General features: G+C 38.4%; 1 protein-coding gene across 4 annotated transcripts in view; it reads left to right on the top strand.

The window, feature by feature from the left end:
* Positions 1 to 19,827, top strand: part of LOC122798823 (ubiquitin carboxyl-terminal hydrolase 2-like) — a 1,648,319-nt gene that overhangs the window by 557,132 nt on the left and 1,071,360 nt on the right. For all 4 annotated transcript variants that reach the window (XM_044067950.1, XM_044067948.1, XM_044067949.1 and 1 more), the window contains one exon: positions 1,189 to 1,271. In XM_044067950.1, coding sequence (XP_043923885.1) covers positions 1,189 to 1,271 — 83 coding nt within the window. The remainder of the gene's footprint in view (positions 1 to 1,188; positions 1,272 to 19,827) is intronic.

Here is a 19,827-nt window from a genome sequence, read left to right as displayed (position 1 = left end):
TAGTGGTACTTATGGTTGGGGGAACACTAGACACTAGGGATAACTTTAAACATCATGCCTTAATGGCAGTTAGTGTTAGGGGCAACACTAGACTCCAGGGATACTCTGCATTTCAAACGTTAAAGGCAGCTGAAATATGATGTGGGCCAAGGGAAAGAATAGACACCAGGTTTAGTGTCCCCTAAAGACAATAAAACAGATTCAAAGCCTTTACCCTCCCACCTCATAAAGAGGGTGATGTTAGTCCTGTGCACCACTTGTAGACCAGGGATAGCTGAAAATATTGCTAACTGTTGGAAAAAAATTGTAAAATAAAACTGGGAGAAATAATTTGAACCCTGCAACTCTGATGCAGGAAACAGCAGTATTAACCCACTGTGCCAACTAATCATTTAGTGGAGCCAAGATTATTTTTCATACTAAGAAGTGCAAAGCTCTAATGTCTGGCATGCTTCAATGATTGCAAGAGTCCGTAAGTTATGAGGGAAGGGTACATGTAAGAGGCTACAGCAGGAGCGGGCCAGTGTGGGGGGTGGTTTCAGTGCAAAACCGGGAGGCAACACCAGGGAGAATTTTTCAGTTATTACTTGGATTCATTTAAATAGTTAATAGAGTAATATCTCTAGCATCGTGATGCACTTTTTGAATAGTAATAATAATAATAAAAATAAATTACTGATTGACTGTAAGGATCAGAGATTTATGAGGGCCAGGCCAAAACAAAATAAAAAGAGACATCAGGATGTTCTGACATCTCATGGACAGGTAAGAGGTATGTTGGTATGTGTGTGGGCGAATGAATGTGGAGGGTGCCAGTGCCAGCAAGCTGCAGAGTTTGTTGCAGGAACATGCTGATCTGCACAAGAGGTAGTTAAGGGCCATTCAGAGACATAGAAATTATTTGGTAATGAGGTTTGCCCTTATTATGGCTAATGTGTTGCCGAATCACATATCACTGCATCTTGGAAGCAGCCCAGCTAATTCTTACATGTAGAAAAGGTAGAGGTAATGTTATATTATACTGCATTTTGTTAGTTTAGTATAGTTTGTGTGCACACAGAATTTGTTGTAATTACTCAGAATGTGTTAATTGTACAATTAACCTTTTTTATTCAACCTGTGCAGCCTTGTTAAGTAAAATGTATGAAGTAACATTTTTTCGAGCTAATTTTCTTGTTTTACATGTAGTTATGAAACAACAGGATATTGCCGATTGTTTCCGTATGCTTCTTAATAAGCTGGATAAAAAGGCACCCTCAAAATATAGCAAGGTATGTATTTTTAATAAAGTAAGATTTATTTTAATTAGCTGCCACTGCTGTCACAACCTGAATGTATGTTTTGTTCATCAGTAGGGTAAACCGTTGGACCCGCAATACAGGAATTCTTCACATACTTAATTTTATTGTATTTTATATTCTGATGTACAGACCTTTCTTTACACAGATGCAAAAGCAATCATATCTTTGTTTGCAAATATAACATTAATACTGCATTCACCAAGTTCAAGTAACTGCATGTATAAGTAAAGGAAGGTTACGACATTCCAGCTCTGCTCTACATAAAACTAAATGGTGAGAATGGTGAGAAATGAGTTATATACAGTGTATGTAAAAAGTGTACACATCCCTGTATGCCAGGTTTTTGTGATATAAACAAATGAGGACACAATAAATCATTTCAAAACTTTTCCCACCTTTAATGTGACCTACAACCTGTACAATTCAATTGGAAAACAAATCTGTTAGGGGAAAAAATATAAAAAAATAAAAAAGTACAATAAGCTGTTTGCATAATTGTGCACACCCTTAAACAAATACTTTGCTGAAGCACCTTTTGATTTAATTACAGCATTCAGTCTTCTTGGGTACACATCTACCATCAATTAAAGAGACTAATTAACCCCAAATAAAGTTCAGCTGTCCTAGTAGGATTTTCCTGACATTTGTTCGGTTGCCTGCTGGCAGCAAAAGCCATGGTTCGCAGAGAGCTTACAAAGGATCAAAGGGATTTAATTGTTGAAAGGTATCAGGAGAAGGGTACAAAAAATTTTCCACAGCATTGGATATACCATGGAACACAGTGAAGATAGTCATCAAAAGGTGGAGAAAATATGGGACAATAGTGATGTTGCAAAGAACTGGACGTCCCTCCAAAATTGTTGAAAAGACAAGACGAAAACTGGTCAGGGAGGATGCCAAGAGACCTACAGCAACACTGAAGGAGCTGCAGGAAGTTCTGGCAAGTACTGGTTGTGTACTACATGTGACAACATTCTCCTGCATTCTTCATATGTCTGGACTATGGGGTAGGGTTGCAAGACAGAAGCCTTTTCTTACACAGAAAAACATCCAGGCCTGGATAAAATTTGCAAAACAATACATCAGGTCTCTCAAAAGCATGTGGGAAAATGTGTTATGGTCTGATGAGGCCAAGGTTGAACTTTTTGGCCACAATTCCAAAAGGTACGTTTGCTGCAAAAACAACACTTCATATCACCAAAAGAACACCATCCCCATGGTGAAGCATGGTGGTGGCAGTATCATGCCTTAGGGTTGCTTTTCTTCAGCTGGAACTGAGGCTTTAGTCAAGGTGGAGGGAATTATAAACAGTTCCAAATACCAGTCACTTTTGGCCCAAAACCTTCAGGCGTCTGCTAGAAAGCTAAAGATGACAAGGAATTTCACCTTTCAACACGAAAATGACCCCGCGCATATATCCAAATCAATAAAAGAATGGCTTCACCAGAAGAAAATTAAAGTTTTGGAATGGCCCAGCCAGAGCTCAGACGTAAATCCAATAGAAAATCTGTGGGGTGACCTGAAGAGGGCTGCGCAGAAGAGATGCCCTTTTAATCTGACAGATTTGGAGCGCTTTTATAAGGAAGAGTGGGCAAATATTGCCAAGTCAAGATGTGCCATGCTGATAGACTCCTACCCAATAAGACTCAATGTTGTAATTAAAGCAAAAGGTGCTTCAACAAAGTATTAGTATGCACACTTACGCAACCAGCTTATTGTACATTTTTTTATTTTTTATATTTTTCGCCTAACAGATTTGTTTTTCGGTTGAATTATACAGGTTATAGGTCACATTAAAGGTGGGAAAGTTTTGAAATAATTTATTGTGGTGTCATTTTTTTATATCGCAAAAAACTTGCATTTTCCAGGAGGTGTGTACACTTTTTATATCCACTCTGTGTGTGTGTGTGTGTGTGTGTGTGTGTGTGTGTGTGTGTGTGTGTGTGTGTGTGTGTGTGTGTGTGTGAATATTTATATATATTTATATTTATATATATATATATACATATATACACACACACACACACATATATATATATATATATATATATATATATATATATATATATATATATATGTACAGTGGATATAAAAAGTGCACACACCCCTGTTAAAATGTCAGGATTTTGTGATATAAAAAAATGAGACCACAATAAATTATTTCAAAACTTTTCCCACCTTTAATGTGACCTATAATCTGCACAATTCACCCTACTGTTTAGTATCATTTTGACTGATAGATGCGATTTACCAATAAGTTACTGTGATTATTTATGTAATATATGTAATACTGCTTTAAAGGTTGGTCTATTTAATTGTCTTAGCAAGGAGATGCATTATTCCACTGATGACGCCAGGGGGCGAAACCGGTTTGGATCTTACTTGCTTGTGTGTTGCTGGCCATTTGCTATATTTCTATAGATTATTTTAAAAATATAAAATAATCTTATTATGGTCATCAATGTCATTATTTTTTGGATACTATACTCCAAATCGGGAGTTGTGTGGATTTGTGGTGCTGGACTTCTTTTTGTCATTTGTAATTGGTTTGGTCCAAGCACTAGCGTTCACCGGACAGTTTGCAGTGGTAGGTATATATGTATATGTATATATATATATATATATATATATATATATTTATATATATATATATATATATATATATATATATATATATATATAAAATAAAAAACATATATAGATATTGTATAAATGATATATATAAATTGGTCTATTTGAGTAGACCAAAAATCCATTTAATCGAAACTTACACGATCGAGACAACACCGAAACCTTATTTTAACAAAATTTCACATCACTGGAATTTTAATCCAGGAAAAGAGGCAATTGGCCAACATTAAAAAAAATACACACCAAAGCATGTCTGACCCACCCAAGTGGGGGGCTTCACCCACCCTAACTAAATATACCATCTCTGAGATGGCAGTATAGTGGGGAAAAGGGCAAATTTCCCCATGATGGCCAACTGCCTCTTTTCCTGGATTGAAATTCTGGTGATGCGACTCTTCATTAAAATAAGATTTCGTCGTTGTCATTTCGATCATGCACGTTTCAATTAAATGGATTTTCGGTCTACTCAAGTAGACCCACATGCATATGTGTGTGTATGTATGTATGTTTATATATATATATATATATATATATATATATATATATATATATATATAGATTCGTATCACTTCACTGAAAGACCATTTCACTGACACCCATTTCACTGAGACCAAATCACCTAAAGCTCATTTCATTGAAAGTTCATTTCATCTAAAACTCATTTCACTGACAAGTAGTACTCTAAGGCAATTCAAAGGTATATGTCCTTTTACGCACTTTAGTGTGATCCTGATGTTAGTATATATAGTTAGGGGGTGTGGGGGGGGTAGGGAGCATAGCCTCCCACCTAGTTTGGTTTTACCAAATAATGTAAAACAAAACCAGACAACAGAAAACTAAACTAAGTGGGGGACTGTGCCCCCCACACCCCCCATAACTATATATACACTAACACCAGGATCGCACTACAGTGAGGAAAAGGACATATACCTTTGACTTGCCTTAGAGTACTACTTGTCAGTGAAATGAGTTTTAGGTGATTTGGTCTCAGTGAAATGGGTGTCAGTGAAATGGTCTTTCAGTGAAGTGATACGAATCCATATATATATATATATATATATATATATATATATATATATATATATATATAGTTTACTATCAAAATAAAGAATGAAGGCTCATCATAAATGAGATGTGAAATGACAGTTGGCTAAATCCCATATTGCCGACCTTCATGTTTGTGAGTGTCCAATGCAGCGAATGCATTCGCTGATACATGGTCGATTTTGCGAGTAGAAGTCGTGGTACAGTGTTGATTGGCAAATTTATCTCCTTCTTCACTGTAGTGTGATCTCTGAGTTGTAATGTATAATTTGCAGGGGGTGTGGGGGCGCAGAGGGCCTTGCCTCCCTAGAAAAACATGAATGTCAGTGTTGTGCAGTAAGTTCATACTACTGAAAAACAGGACTTATCTTACTGTTGTAATAGGTGCAGGGGAAACAGGATGTTGAATAATGCTGAATTCAAATACGTGGCACGACATTCAACATACTGACTTATTTAGTATGCCGTCATCAGTGTTATGAGTCATTCACATAAACAGATTATGTTGTGCATGTCGCGATTTTGATAGTAAACATGTAAACACACACACACACATATATATATATATATATATATATATATATATATATATTTATATTTATATGTACACACATATACACCCACACACTTACTTGTGGGGGTGCTGAAAAATTCTAAGCCCAACCAGCTTTCTAAATTCTGAACATTATTTTGCCTCTGTAGCTGAAAAGAGGGTTATTTCTTCTTGTAAAGTGCAAATTTGCAGAATCGTAATGCTATGTTTTGACATTGTATCAGATCATTGATTGAGCAATGTCAACGAAAAGTGTGGAATTTTCAAGTGTGGATCTCCGAGCCATCATAAAGTTCCTATTCATGCAGAAGAAAACTCCAAATGAAATCCATGAATGTATGATGCAAACGCTGAGTGACAAGTGCCCTTCTTAATCATCTGTGAAGAAGTGGTGTGCAAACTTTCAGCATGGAGATTTCGAGACCGAAGGTGCAGCAATGTCTGAGAAGCCTCAAACGGTGTCATCTCCTGAAACTGTTGACCATGTCCATGACTTAATTTTGGCAGATCGGTGAATATCAGCTAACACTTGTAAGTTGATTTTGTGGCATTTTCATGGAGCTGGTGCCAACTTTTTGGAATGACTAGTTACTGTGGATGAAACATGGTTACACCATTGTGATCCTGAGATAAAACAAAAGTCCATGCAATGACGGCACTCTGGTTCAACAAAGCCATAGAAGTTCAAGATCCAAAAGTCAACAAGAAATGTCATGGCCACAGTGTTTTGGAGTCAGGAAAGTGTTGTAATGACCTTCCAAGGGGCCCAACAGTTAATGCAGAATACTACTGTAACATGCTGTGCTGATTAAAGGAGGCATTGAAAGAAAAAAGGAGAGGGAAGTTGCGGAAAGGAGTTCTCTCTTTGCAAGACAATGCACCTGTTCACAAGGCTGGATAAATGATGGATGTTTTGATGACTTTGGGTTCTGAGTGAATAGACCATCCACCCTACTCACCAGATTTTGCTTCATCTGACTATTTCCTGTTTCCAAACCTTAAAAGTACTTTGAAAGGGTGGTGATTTTCGAGTGATTCAGAGGTGACTTCAGCAGCGGAGCAGTATTTCAGTGACCAGACCTCAGACTTTTTTTTTTTTTTTTTAGCAGGGTTACAGAAACTTCAGACACAATGTGTCAAGTGCATTAAACTTCACGGAGAATATGTTGAATAAATTGTAAGTTTTGTGGCTTTATGTCATTTCCTTCTTGATAGGGATTAGAACTTTTCAGCACCCCTTTATATACACACACACACACAGACATATATATATATATATATATATATATATATATATATATATATATATATATATATGTATGTATAGAGAGAGAGAGAGGGAAGGGAGATGTATATATACACAAACACACACACACACACACACATATAAACAGCAGGGCATTTGTGTAAAAAGTCAGCAACATAGCTTCTCTGGTTACCTGCTTAATCCCCTTCAGGGTCATGTGGTGAGCTACAGCATATCCTGGTACTCACTGGGTCAAGAAAGAGGAACTCTTAATTAAGAGCTGTTATTATGTGTGTTGTCAGTTCACTTCTTAAGTATGTGGGGTTTATTGATGTTTAGGATGGGAATTGTGCATATATTACAACCTTCAAAAGGAATACTGTCAGTTCTGAAAGTGCCTATCTGTTTCACGTACTACTTTTAATTTCCATGTATTCATATTATAACCTTTGAAGCATGACCTTTGCGTTTGCACCATTAAATTGGTTGGAAGTATTTGTTATATAGATCTTTGTTATTTTTTGACACCACTGCTTCATCTCTTCTGTACACTACTAAGCTGTCTGTGTGTCAGAACTTGTTCAGTCTTCACCATTCTGTTTTGAGTAAACTGTGTCTTATATTCTGTAGCTTTTTGCTGCTGTGTACTTCCTGATAATCAGTTTGATTACTTTTGTATAAATGTAGATGTGCATATGTCACAAGTGCTAATTCATTAAAGGTGCTTTAAAAAAAAGTTGATGGCATGTTTAGTAATAACATTAACTTTAAAAACTGGCAGCCTATGTGAATTTGTAAAAAAAATCTTTAAAAACTGGCAGCCTATAAAGCTTTCATTGGATGAATAGGATTGATAGGATTGCAGCTGCACAATGGAAAGCACATTATTTAATGTCTGTTCACCAAGAAGTCTCTGCTAGTATCGAAAAATGTAAAAGAAAACCCACTCACATAGGAAAATAAGTAGCCTGATAAACCCACTATTACTCTACAAATTTTGTAAGAACAAAATTACTCAGCACTTACCTTATTACATTGTCAACTACAAATTCTGCCAAGCGAGGAACAAAATAAAATGTAAAGTTTTGAACTAGTTCCACAGGCAAAAAGGCAGCTAATTATTCATTTGTCTGTGGCCACAGCTCCCAGAGTCAGAAGACCTGAGTCACGGCACCAACTGTTAAGGTTGAAAATAACTGAGTCCAGTCTCTTTGCTGCAGTCCAAAAATCTTTATTTCACACATGCATGTGTGAGACAGAGTTTCAGGAACAGAGTCTCCCTGAAGTATATAAATCACTAGCTTATATACCTTTAGTATGCATGGTCAGTGGGCGGCCATGGTGGTGCAGCGGTTAGCATTGCCGCCTCACAGCAAGAGGTTCTCCAGTTCGATCTTCGGCGGGGGTGCCTTCTGTACAGAGTCTGCATGTCCTCGCTGTGGTCATGTGGGTTTCCTCCAGGTGCTCCGGTTTACTTCCACATCCCAAAGACATGCTGTAGGTGGATTGAACACTCTAAATTGGTCTTAGGTGTGAGTGCGTGCATGTGTGCGCCTTCTGTGGAAGGTTGGGCGACGGGCTGGCAACTCAACACTGTAAAACTGCACTGCCAGTCATGAGTGAACAGGTGATCCACTGTGGCGACCCCTAACCAGGAAAAGCCAAAAGAAGAAGAAGATGATTACAGTCAGCAGAGTCCCTAGGGGCTTAAGAGCAGATAATTCACTTATTCATCAAAAATAAATGTTAATATTATAACTTCAGTACCCTGGTTGCTTTCATTTCTGTGTTGAGAAACATCCCTAAAGTTATTGCATATTGCACTTAATGTCAGTAATATTGTCACAGCAGAACATGGCATTGCAGTTTAGGTAGTGTATATAGTATCATGTTTTTCTGTGCTTTTTATATTAGCAAAACCAAAGAAAGGTTATAGACTGGTTGTAGACAGTGTATATTTTTAACAAGTATTATGGCTGTAATAGCAAATTGTTAGTGTGTATAGCTTTTTATATCTGCTGTGCTTTTTAAATTGTTTGACTACTGAGGACTCGAACCTGGAGCATACTACACTGCAGGACTTGACTTAACCTATGTAGCCACTGGAATAATAAATGCTATGGAGAGGCTGGGGTTTGAACCCATGACTTCATACATGCAAAGCATGTGCTGTCCCACTTAGCTACATCCCCTTACCTTAAAACTGGTAGCTGGATTCCAGAGTATCAGATTGCTTTCTAGAGTTGTCTAATAAAATGTTAACAATCTTTATAGACATTGTTTATTTTGTTGTTTTTGAAAAGCTGTCTAATATTACACTGTGAAGTGGTAGAGCACTACATTAGGCACATGTGGGAAATGGTTAATTAGTAAGTCTTTCATAAAACCAAGATTGCATTTAAGAATAATCAGTAAGTTAAGACAATGTTGTACTTTTGGTATTCTTCATATTCCTCACTGCATAGGCTAAAACAGTCACCCAGCTTCCAAAGCTTCAGGGCACCTTTCATATGCCCAAACCATTAGTTAGCTTGAGCTGAGATGATTGAAAAAACAGGCTTGGGCAACAAGCCCTTCAGAGCTTTCCTATCACCATAGAGTACTATTAAGTGTTTTCCGGTAAAAGAAAAAAGAATATATATTTTCCTTAAGAGGTTCAAGATTCTGAATCTGAACAGAACGATTAGGGGGATATTTACAGGGTTTTCTCCTCAGTTTTCTGATTCTCCTTTTGTGGGTTTCTCTCTCTTTGAGACTACTTCCAGAATGTGCCAGTGTTTTCATTGGAAGTGCAGTGAGGATGTTCTTCGTGTTTCACTGTTGCAGTTATTACATTTGGGTAACTTGCTGGCAGGTTGCCCTCATTCGGCCTGATTAACAAAGTCTTGGGTCCTGCGTCGGTTGCTGTCCCTTCTTCAATGATGTCAGGTCGTCAGGGGTATAAAACATGCAGCCAACGCCATTACATTAGTCTTTCTTGCCACGTGGTGCCTGAAGCAGAAGCAGTTCGCAAGTGCCGGTCAGCCGACTCCTGAAATTTTTGTTTTCGAGTTTCAGATCTGAAGTTTTCAACTAAAATGAAAACACAACGACCAACCAAGTATTCTGAAATGTTTTAATCCACACACTAAGCGCTTTCACCATCAACACATGGCATCATCAGAGTGAATGGAATCAAATTGTTCCCTTGCTTTTATACATAATGTTAAAACAATGCTCCAATTGGCCAACACCATAATTACCTTGTTCTTAAAGAAGCATATGTCAAACTGTTACATACAGCTCGTGTATTTATACAAACAGTATTTGTGAAACATATATATTTATATAAAATTCTTACTAATGAAAAATATGTATATATATGCACAACATATAACAACGTTTTAAAAATTGTATGCTAAATGTATACATTTTTTACCCGTCTATATAACATTTGCCCTTTGTTTCAGTGTTGGTTTTAGGGAGATGTGTTCGTTTAAACCAGGTGGCATAAAAGCTTGTAACAAAATCTGCCATTTGTATTCCAAAAGTTCCACCTTTAGTTTCTCATCTCCTCCTCTTTCACTGAACAACACCCTATCTATAACAAAAAATACAAATCTCCTAAAGTTAGTACACTTCGTACTGTGTACATATAGGGCGTTGTGTATGTCATGACCCTTGATAGCCCTAAGGTGTTCCCCTATCCTGTCTTTTAGTCTCCTAATAGTCTTACCTACATAGTAGGCGCTACAGTTGGTACACTTTGCCAAATACACACCACCTTTGTTGTATTACAATTAACTCTTCCTGGACAGGAAATAGTCCTGTTATACCCTTGTAAACTAACATAAGGGCCATCATTGATATACCTACACATCCTACAAGTACCACATCTACTCATTTTAGAGACAATGTTTTTGATATTGTGCTGTTCCAAAAATTCTTTTATATTCCTTCACCTTGAATAAACTATTCTAGGGAAAGTCCCAAGAAGATTTTTTTATTCACCACTGAAACAAAAATTCCATGCTATACGAACAACTTCCTCTATTTCTTTTACTTGACTGTTGTAAGTTAATACTAAAGCTCTAGAGTTGACTAAATCTTGTTGTTCAGATATTATTGCGGTATTAGTATTCTTTGCCTCTAAAATAGGAAAAAATGAAGTATTTCTTTTATTTAGAACTTCATTGCATGTTTTAGTCAACAATTTCAGGGGATAACCCCTTTCCAAAAACATCCCAATTAAGGTATATAATTCTTCTTCCAAGATTTTATTGTCATTTTGTAATTCTGGACAACCTTACCATTTGCCCCTTAAAAATACCCCTACGTTGATGCAAAGGGTGACAACTACTGTAATGCAATAATGAATTACTGTGCGTTTCTTTCCGATATATTTTACTTGTTATACCATCTACACCCTTTACAAGAGTTATATCCAAGAAATGTATTTGCTTGTCACTCCATTTACTAGTGAATTTAAAGAACGTAGTTGTTGTGTTCAAATACTCTACAAAATTTTTTGCTTCTTGTTCATTCCCTTCCCACAAAATCAGGACATCGTCTAGGAACTGATTGTATAGTAATATTTTGTCTTTATATGTAGAATTCAAGACAAATTGTTCCTCCCAATGAAGTAAAACTAAGTTTGCAAAACTGGGGGAACACTTTGCCCCCATTGCCACGCCTGAAATCTGGTGGAAAATGTCACCCTCAAACGTCAAATAATTATTCTTGAGTACTATTTCCATACAAGAAACAACAAAATTCATATTGTCATTACTCAAACATTTGCTTCTAACCACATTTTCAGTAAAATAATCTATACCTTCCTCGTGGGGTATTACTGTGAACAGATTTATAACATCCACAGTTGAAAAGGACCATTCAATGTCCATACTTTGGAAGATATTTAACCTTTGCAAACAATGCTAGGAGTCTTTTAATATATGTTGAGCCCTTTTTACAACCTGCTGTGTTTTCCTATCCACATAAGCAGCCAATGGTTCCGTTTTAGAACCCTTTGATGAAACTATGGCTCTAAACGGTGGGTTATATAAATCTTTGTGTCTTTGGAATTCCAAACACAACTGGAGTAACTGGGTAATCAACTTTCAAATAGTTACAATCATTTCCATTAATTGCTTCCTGGTATAATGCATCTAGTAAAAACAATCAATTCTGTGGTAAGAAATATTTACCTCATTTAATGAAACTCTAAGATAAGTGGTGGTGTCATCCAAAATGTCCATCATTTTACCTACATAATCAATATTTGACATAATGATAGCCCCCCACCTTTATCTGGTTTCATAACTCTTAGCTCTCTATTGGTTGCCAATTGCATTAAAGCTTCTCTTTCACTTCTATTTAGATTGTCATCATATTGCACATTTTGATTTGTTTTAATATTGTTAATCAACCCACCAATACACATTTTCGCAAAAATTGCTACTTCGTTATTATAAGGTGGAATGAAAGTACTCTTTCTGTTACAAACACTAGTTGCCATATCATTTACTGGAATGTTGTTCATCTCAGTGGTATCGTTGAAAAATATTGCCAAATTTAACTGGCTAGCATACAATCTAATGTTAGAATATGTTCTCACGATATTACGTTTGTGTTCAGGTACAAAGGAAAAACCCTTCCCTAAAACATCATGATGGTATTCATTTATATCAATGGCACTATAATTATATACATTAAACCCTGATTTTTTATAAATTTTAACCAAAGGTAAAGCATTCACTTGTGTACATACTGAGTCTTTAGAACTGTCCAACAAACTTTCATCATTATTATTTGACACAATGTTGTTACTAAATATAGATGAACTCAAATTCACTTCTTCATCTAGTGTTTCTTCCTGTTGTAGTTGTTGTTGGTCCACTGTCTCCTCGTTGGATATCTGTTCGTCGTTTGTGGTGATTGTTCATGCTGCCGCCCAGCATGGTAATGGTTCCGTTCCACATCACCCCTCCTGTTTTGTAAACGTTCCGACCTCCTTAATTGTGGAGACCGTTCTAAAAAATCATTCTGGCCTACATCATTGTCCGTTGTTGTTTCATAATGTCCATTGTGTACCTCCGTATTGTTAACCCTATCTCCCCTCTGATTTCTGTTGTTACCTGGGGGATAGGCCACATTACTTTCATAGTCATGCATGTCCCTCGATAATTTCCTAACCTTGGTTTTAACACATTTATCAACATATTGTTCCAAGGTAGACAAAACAGACTGGTAGTTCTTAATATACTGTGAAAATAATAAATTGTTCACAATATTTTCATTTAATGATACAACTTCTTTTTCAAGTGCCAACAACTTACTTTGATTGTTTTTAACATTGATGTCCATCATTTTATTTTATTTTACAAGTGTAATATCCGTTGGGTATTTTTTACGTCATTTTCAACTAAAAAGCTAAGTACCCCATTGGGGAAACTTTTTCTTGCTCCTTACCGATGTCAGTAAAAGTTAATAATTGCTTTACTTGTGGGAAGCAAATACCTCATAAGGATTTCCATTTGTACTGTATTCCTTGCCTAGGCCCTGACCACGACATACCTTGCTGTTGGTTCTGTGCTTTATTTAATCAACGCACTATTAAACGTCGGTACATTTTTGCTTCTAAGTATTTTGGCTCATGCTTTAATTATCCAGAAATGTTGTTGGTTAGCAATCCGACTAAAGGAATACCTAAAAAACGCAAAGAAAAAGACAGAGACAGGCCATTGAGGTCCATAACTGCCGACGACGCTTCTCCTAAGCCAGTCACCAATTCGTTGTAACTCAGTGAGATGCTTTCGCAGCCCCTGATACCTGCTAATTCTGATTCGCAGGCCTCTACAGAGACCCATTTGGAGTCCAGTATGCTGCGAGATGCTTGAATTATGGAACCCACGGATGTCTCTACCTTGGATGGGTCTGGAGCTGCTTTGCAGGCACCGGCTTCTGAGGGTGTTTTCAGGCCTACAGATTTGTATATTAGACCGACGCCATCTTCAAAACTAAGGCCAAAATCTCGACCTATGTCTAAAAAAACAACGCCTAGGCCACATGTGCAGGCCCCTATGCATAAGAAACAAATGATCAAAATGACTGAAAATTTAATTACTCTGATCAGGGGTAGTCAAACCCCCCCCCCCCTTCTAAGAGGCCTAGGCAAGATATTGACTGAATCTTCTGAACAGGATTCTATTTCTTCTAATTCTTCTAATGAACAGGAATTGTCTATACCCACTTATGAGAACTCTGATGCAAAAGATTCCATTCCTTCTGCTTCTCCCCCTGAGGATTTTTCTTTTGGGGAAACTTTGCATACCTTAAGGGAACATTTCCACTGGAAAAGTCAAGATTTTTCTGAGTTTAAAAAGAGACTGAGAGATTTTCTTTTTCTTCAGCATAGGCCTTTGGCTATACCTCCTGTTCTACACATTGTTGATGATGTTTTTTCAGAATCTAGTATGGCTCCTGATTCTTTGCCTCCAGCTCCTTGTAAGCCAGACAGATACTACAGGGTTCCTGACTCCCACAAATTCCTTTTCAAAAATCCTGTTGTGGATCCTGAAACCATTTCTCACGGTCCCAATGGCATTAAGGCTTCTACTGCTAAAAATCCTACCCCTTCTGATAGATTCAAGGGCGCTGGATAGATGGGGTAAGAAGGTTTACACTTCTGCAACCTTGGCAATCAGGGCTTTAAGCTGTCAATTTCATATGCTTAAATTTCAACAGCATATCATGGGACTCATTAATGATTTCTATGCAGCCATTCCCAACACTAAAATAGTACAGTATGCAGACGACTCTACTTTAATCTGCTCTGCTCCTAATTTTCCTGCTCTCCAAGCAATTACCCAATCTGCCTTTACAGCCACTGAGAACTGGATGTCTCAAAACCACCTCTCCCTTAATGCTAATAAATCCAAAGTCCTACTTTTCTCTCCCTCTAAAAACATGCACCTTAACAAACAATCTTTCAATATTACCAGTAATACCAACTCCCTAATTGAAGTTGTCCCCTTTGCTAAACTACTCGGTGTTACTATCGACGAACACCAAAAATTCGATATTCATGTCCAATTAAATATAAAAAAAAACATCAAAAACTTGGGTTACTATACAGAAACTCTCACTTCCTTTCTCCCTCTACCAGACAAATTCTTGCCACTACCTAGTTACTTCCATCACTATTATACGGTGCCCCTCTTCTAACCACCCTTGCATCCTCCATCTCCTCAAAACTAGAAATCTGCTACAACAAAATCTCCAAATTCGCTACTAAATCTAAACACTACTCCCACCATTGCTCTTCCTTACACATGCTAAAATGGCTAGAGCTTTCCAACTACCTCAATTACCTCCAACTTACTACAGCCCACAAAATAATCTTTAAACCTACTGCATGCCCTGTTCTAGCATACATCCTTCCTTCTTATACTCCCAACAGACCCCTAAGTTCTGCACAACAAAATCAACTTGCTATTCACAAACCAAAACGTCCTGCTGGCCAGTGTCTGCTATCCTATTCCCTAGCAAAAAATGGAACTCTCTTCCCCCCTCACTAAGAATCGCCAATAACCTTGAACTCTTTAAATCCCAGCTCCATTCTATCTCTCCCAAAATTGGAAATGTAATTGCTCTCTACCCCACTAATCCTATTAAACTCATTTTCAACCTGTTCTTCATTAAATACTTCTTCACCTTGCTATATTACCAAACAGCTTCCCCTTGATACTTCTTACATAACTTATACACCTTTAATGTATATAGTGTAAATCCTACACATACCTTCTTTCTGTACTTCTCTCCCCCTATATACTTCCATCTAAACCTATATAACTCTGTCTAACTAATGTCTCTAACATTCTACAAATTGTGTCTAACACACTTCTACTGTCTTTACCCTCTATCCCCTTGTATTACCCCCTATTGCCTTTCTTCTCACATATGTTCTTCTTTCTAATATACATTTGCCTCTTGTTTCACTACTCAGCTGCCTCTCTCTCCTTCCTCCACTCTCGGTATTTATTCCTACTACTCTTCTTGCGTCACACTACCCATCTTTGTTACCAGGCATGTTCTGTATAAACTCTCCTCACGTCTCCTATATTCCACTGATTACACTACTTCTTTTTGCTACATCTCACTTTATTCATCTTACAATTTTTGTTTAAAACTTGATATAATACCAGGATTATTCATAACTGCATTTTATTGTACTTTTTATCATATTTTTATTGTATCTTATTTTATTGTATCTTTGTATTTTGGAGCTTTTCTCCCCGGGCCTCCACTGAAAACAGGCTCTTTGAGCCCAGTGGACCACCCCGGTTATCAAACTGGAAATAAATAAAATAAATAAATAAATATCATGGGACTGCTTAAACAGAAAATGATGTTAATTTCTGACTGTGTGGAAAATAAAGATTTGCAAGATCTATTGCATTCAGCTGAACAAGTTGGAAAACATACTTTGCAATGTGGTTTTGATTCTTTGGAGGCCTCTTGCAGGGCTGCTGTAACTGGGTCTGTGCTAAGAAGGCATGCTTGGCTCAAAGAGCAAACTCTGCCTGATCATGTTAAAGCAAAATTTTTGGATGCTCCTTTACAACAGGACCGTCTCTTTGGTAATAAGGCTGAAGTTCTAAAAAGGATGGAAGATAAAGCTAAATCTATGCAAACTGTGAAAGATTTCTTACAAGTGCAATCTCCAAGATTTAGTAGGCACTGGCCTACTAAGAACTGGTCCTGTCCAGTTCCTTTGAGAGCCACTCAAGTCAAACCCAGACATTCCAAAGGCACCAGGTTTCAGTCCCAAGGGACTTTCAGAACAAAACAATGGTGTGCCTCCTCTTCCAAATCTGGAAACAACAAGATGGTAAGCAGTCTCAATGACTTCCCTTTACACTTACCAAGCACTTACCTTTTAGCTGCCCCTTTGGGGGGAAAATTGGCTCTTCATGCAAGAAACTGGCAACTTATTACCCAGGGCAAATGTATCCCAGGGATACAGATTTCATTTCCATACGTTGCCAGTTCCAAACGGATGGCCAGACCTGCCCCCAAATCAGTGGGCAGAGGCCCAGAAACAAGTACTTTCCCTCATGAGCGTGGGGGCTATTCAGCTAGTACCAGAAGAGGAAAAGGGACAAGGTTTCTATTCAAGACTTTTCCTGGTACCCAGAAAAGACAAATCATGCCATCCAGTTTTGGACTTATCTACTCTAAACACCTTTCTGGACATCCCAAAATTCAAAATGCTGACTCTTCACCAGTTGCTTCCTACGCTAAGCAAAGATGCCTGGTTGGCAACTCTAGATTTAAAAGAGGCTTACCTGCATATCCCAATCAGGGAATCTTGCAGAAGATACCGCCGCTTCAAAGCAGGCTACTTGCATTACCAGTTCTCTGCACTGCCCTTTGGCTTATCTACTGTGCCCAGGGTCTTTACAAAGTGCCTGGCTCCAGTAATTGCATTTTTCAGGCAAAGAAATATTAAAATATATCCATTCCTGGACGAAAACAAAGACATTCTTCTAAAACATCTGGTGTTTGAAAAAAGGGTTCTAACTTGTCTAGGGTACACTATAAAAACAAAAAGAAATCACAACTGGTACCCTCTCAAAAAATTACATCTGAAGTAGCTAACTTCATTTGTGCAGCAACCTGTGGGTATCGGATCCAACTTCAGATCCGAGCCGGCAATTTTCAACAGCTTAGATCTGAGCTCCTAGCTCCTCCCTCTACCCATAACCCCCTGCCAACCCTGACTGACCCCAGATCTAGTTTGCCGCGCTTGTTGTTAGCAGTTGGATTCTTGAGCTCCGTCGTAGAGATTCTTGTGAGAGAAAAATTAGACAGATTTACCTTTTCTGTACTTTGGTGTGATCGTTGTGTGTTAGGTCCTTTCCTTTCTCCTTAGTTTTTAAAAATCTTCTTTAGTTTTAAAGTTTTTCCCTCCCTCTCCCTCGCTGGTCGTTAGGGTCTGTGTGTTGTGTGTTGTGTGTTGGGGCCTAGCGTGTGTGTTTCTTTAGTTTAAAATGTCTGAGGCCCCAAAACCTATCTTCTCAAAGTACACTGAGTGTGGCAATAAGCTTTCACCGGCTGATGGCCACACTCGGTGTGTTCTTTGCCTTGGGGTTGGCCAGAAAAGCAAATTCATTTGGTGACTTACTTCAAACAGGTTGCCACAAAAACCCTGCTATCTGCAAGACAAATTTTGCAAGCCTTGGGGTTCATGGCCTCCTGCATTCTTCTAATTCCATATGCAAGACTGCATATGAGGATCTAATTCCATATGCAAGACTGCATATGAGGGAACTTCAGTGGTACTTAAAAAGTTTATGGAGTCAACATTGTCACCGCCTGGAAACAATGATTCCTATCATACCTTGCCTGCAACTAGAGTTCCTATGGTGGGCAGAGGCCTGCCACCAAAACAAGGGACTGTCATTCACACAACCCCCTGCCACCCAAACCCTAACCACAGAAGCATCAGACTATGCTTGGGGGGGGCTCATCTGGCAGGGAAGTGCATTCAGGGCAAATGGAGGCCAAATCAAATGCACCTTCATATCAATCAAAAAGAAATGCTAGCTGTACATAATGCACTAACAGCCTTCAAGGACTACCTTCATCCAGGACAATTACTGATAAAAATGGATAACACCACGGTTACGTGGTACATAAACAAGCAGGGGGGTACACACTCCTACCCCCTTTGCAGACTAGCCATGGCATTGTAGAACACGGCTTTGACCTATCAAGTACAACTACAAGCTCAATTCCTGCCAGGAATGCTGAATACTCTGGCAGATGAACTAAGCAGAAATCTCATGGACCCTCACGAATGGAAACTGGAACCATGGATTTTCAACATGTTGACACGCAAATGGGGGATCCCAGACATAGATCTTTTTGCCTCACCCCAGAACTATCAGTTGGACAAATTTTGCACAAGAAGTCATCACAAAAAATCCTGGAAAGTGGATGCTCTGCCCTTCAGCTGGAAAAACCTATAAGTCTGTGCCATTCCCCCTCTGCCTTTGCTGTCCAAAGTTCTACTAAAAGTCAAACAGGACAAACCAAAAATTATTTTGATTGCTCCTGACTGGCCTCTCCAACACTGGTACCCACTCCTGCGCAGTGTGTCTCACCTTCCACCATGGCACCTGCCTCAGACACCTTACTTACTGTCTCAGCAGAACAACCAAACTCTGCACATTCAGCTCCAGACTTTGAATCTTGCAGCGTGGCTAATCACCTAAATTCACCCTTTTCATCCCTCAGCAAACCTTTGATGGATGTAATTTTGGAGGCGAGAAGACTTAGTACTAGAAAATCTTTTGCTGACAAATGGAAAAGATGCTGTGCCTGGAATCAATCTCAAGGGATGAGCACAGCAGTGCCCAATATTCCTCAGATTTTGCAATACTTAAATGAGATGCTTCACAAGGGCCTGTCCTTTTCTTTCATAAAAATCCATGCCTCAGCCATTTCAGCTCATTACAACACAGAACCTCCCCTCTTCTCTCATCCTCTGCTAAAGCAGTATCTCAGAGAGGCCAAAAACTTAAGACCACCCAGGAGAGCTCCAACCCCTGCCTGGTACCTCAATTTTGTATTAGAGAAACTCACTCTCCCTCCTTTCAAGCCAGCTGCTACCGCAGACTTAAAATTTCTCTTCTGGAAAACAGATTTCTTTTAGCAGCCACTTCAGCTAGAAGGATTTCCGGATTACAGGCTTTTATGGCAGTGGAGCCTTTCATCATTTTTCATGCGGACAGGGTATCTCTCAGGACCAATCCATTCTTCATGCTTAAGGTGGTATTCAGTGTGGCTTTTAATCAGACCATTCATTTGCCAACTTTCTTTCCCAATCCACAGAACAAGGAGGAGCGGATTCTGCATTTATTGGATGTACACGGACAACTTAGATTTTACTTAAACAGGACTAAATCTCAAAGAAAATCTGAACAGCTGCTGGTGGCATTTGCTGCAAGGGCAGAGGGAAAGGCTATTTCAAAGCAAACCATTTCCAAATGGGTAAGCCATTGTAT

Source organism: Protopterus annectens, chromosome 3.part1 (assembly GCF_019279795.1).
Source record: "Protopterus annectens isolate FY-2018-M chromosome 3.part1, PAN1.0, whole genome shotgun sequence".
Lineage (NCBI taxonomy): Eukaryota > Metazoa > Chordata > Ceratodontiformes > Protopteridae > Protopterus > Protopterus annectens.
Note: the sequence above shows the minus strand (reverse complement) of the source record. Positions and strands in the feature narration are given on the sequence as shown.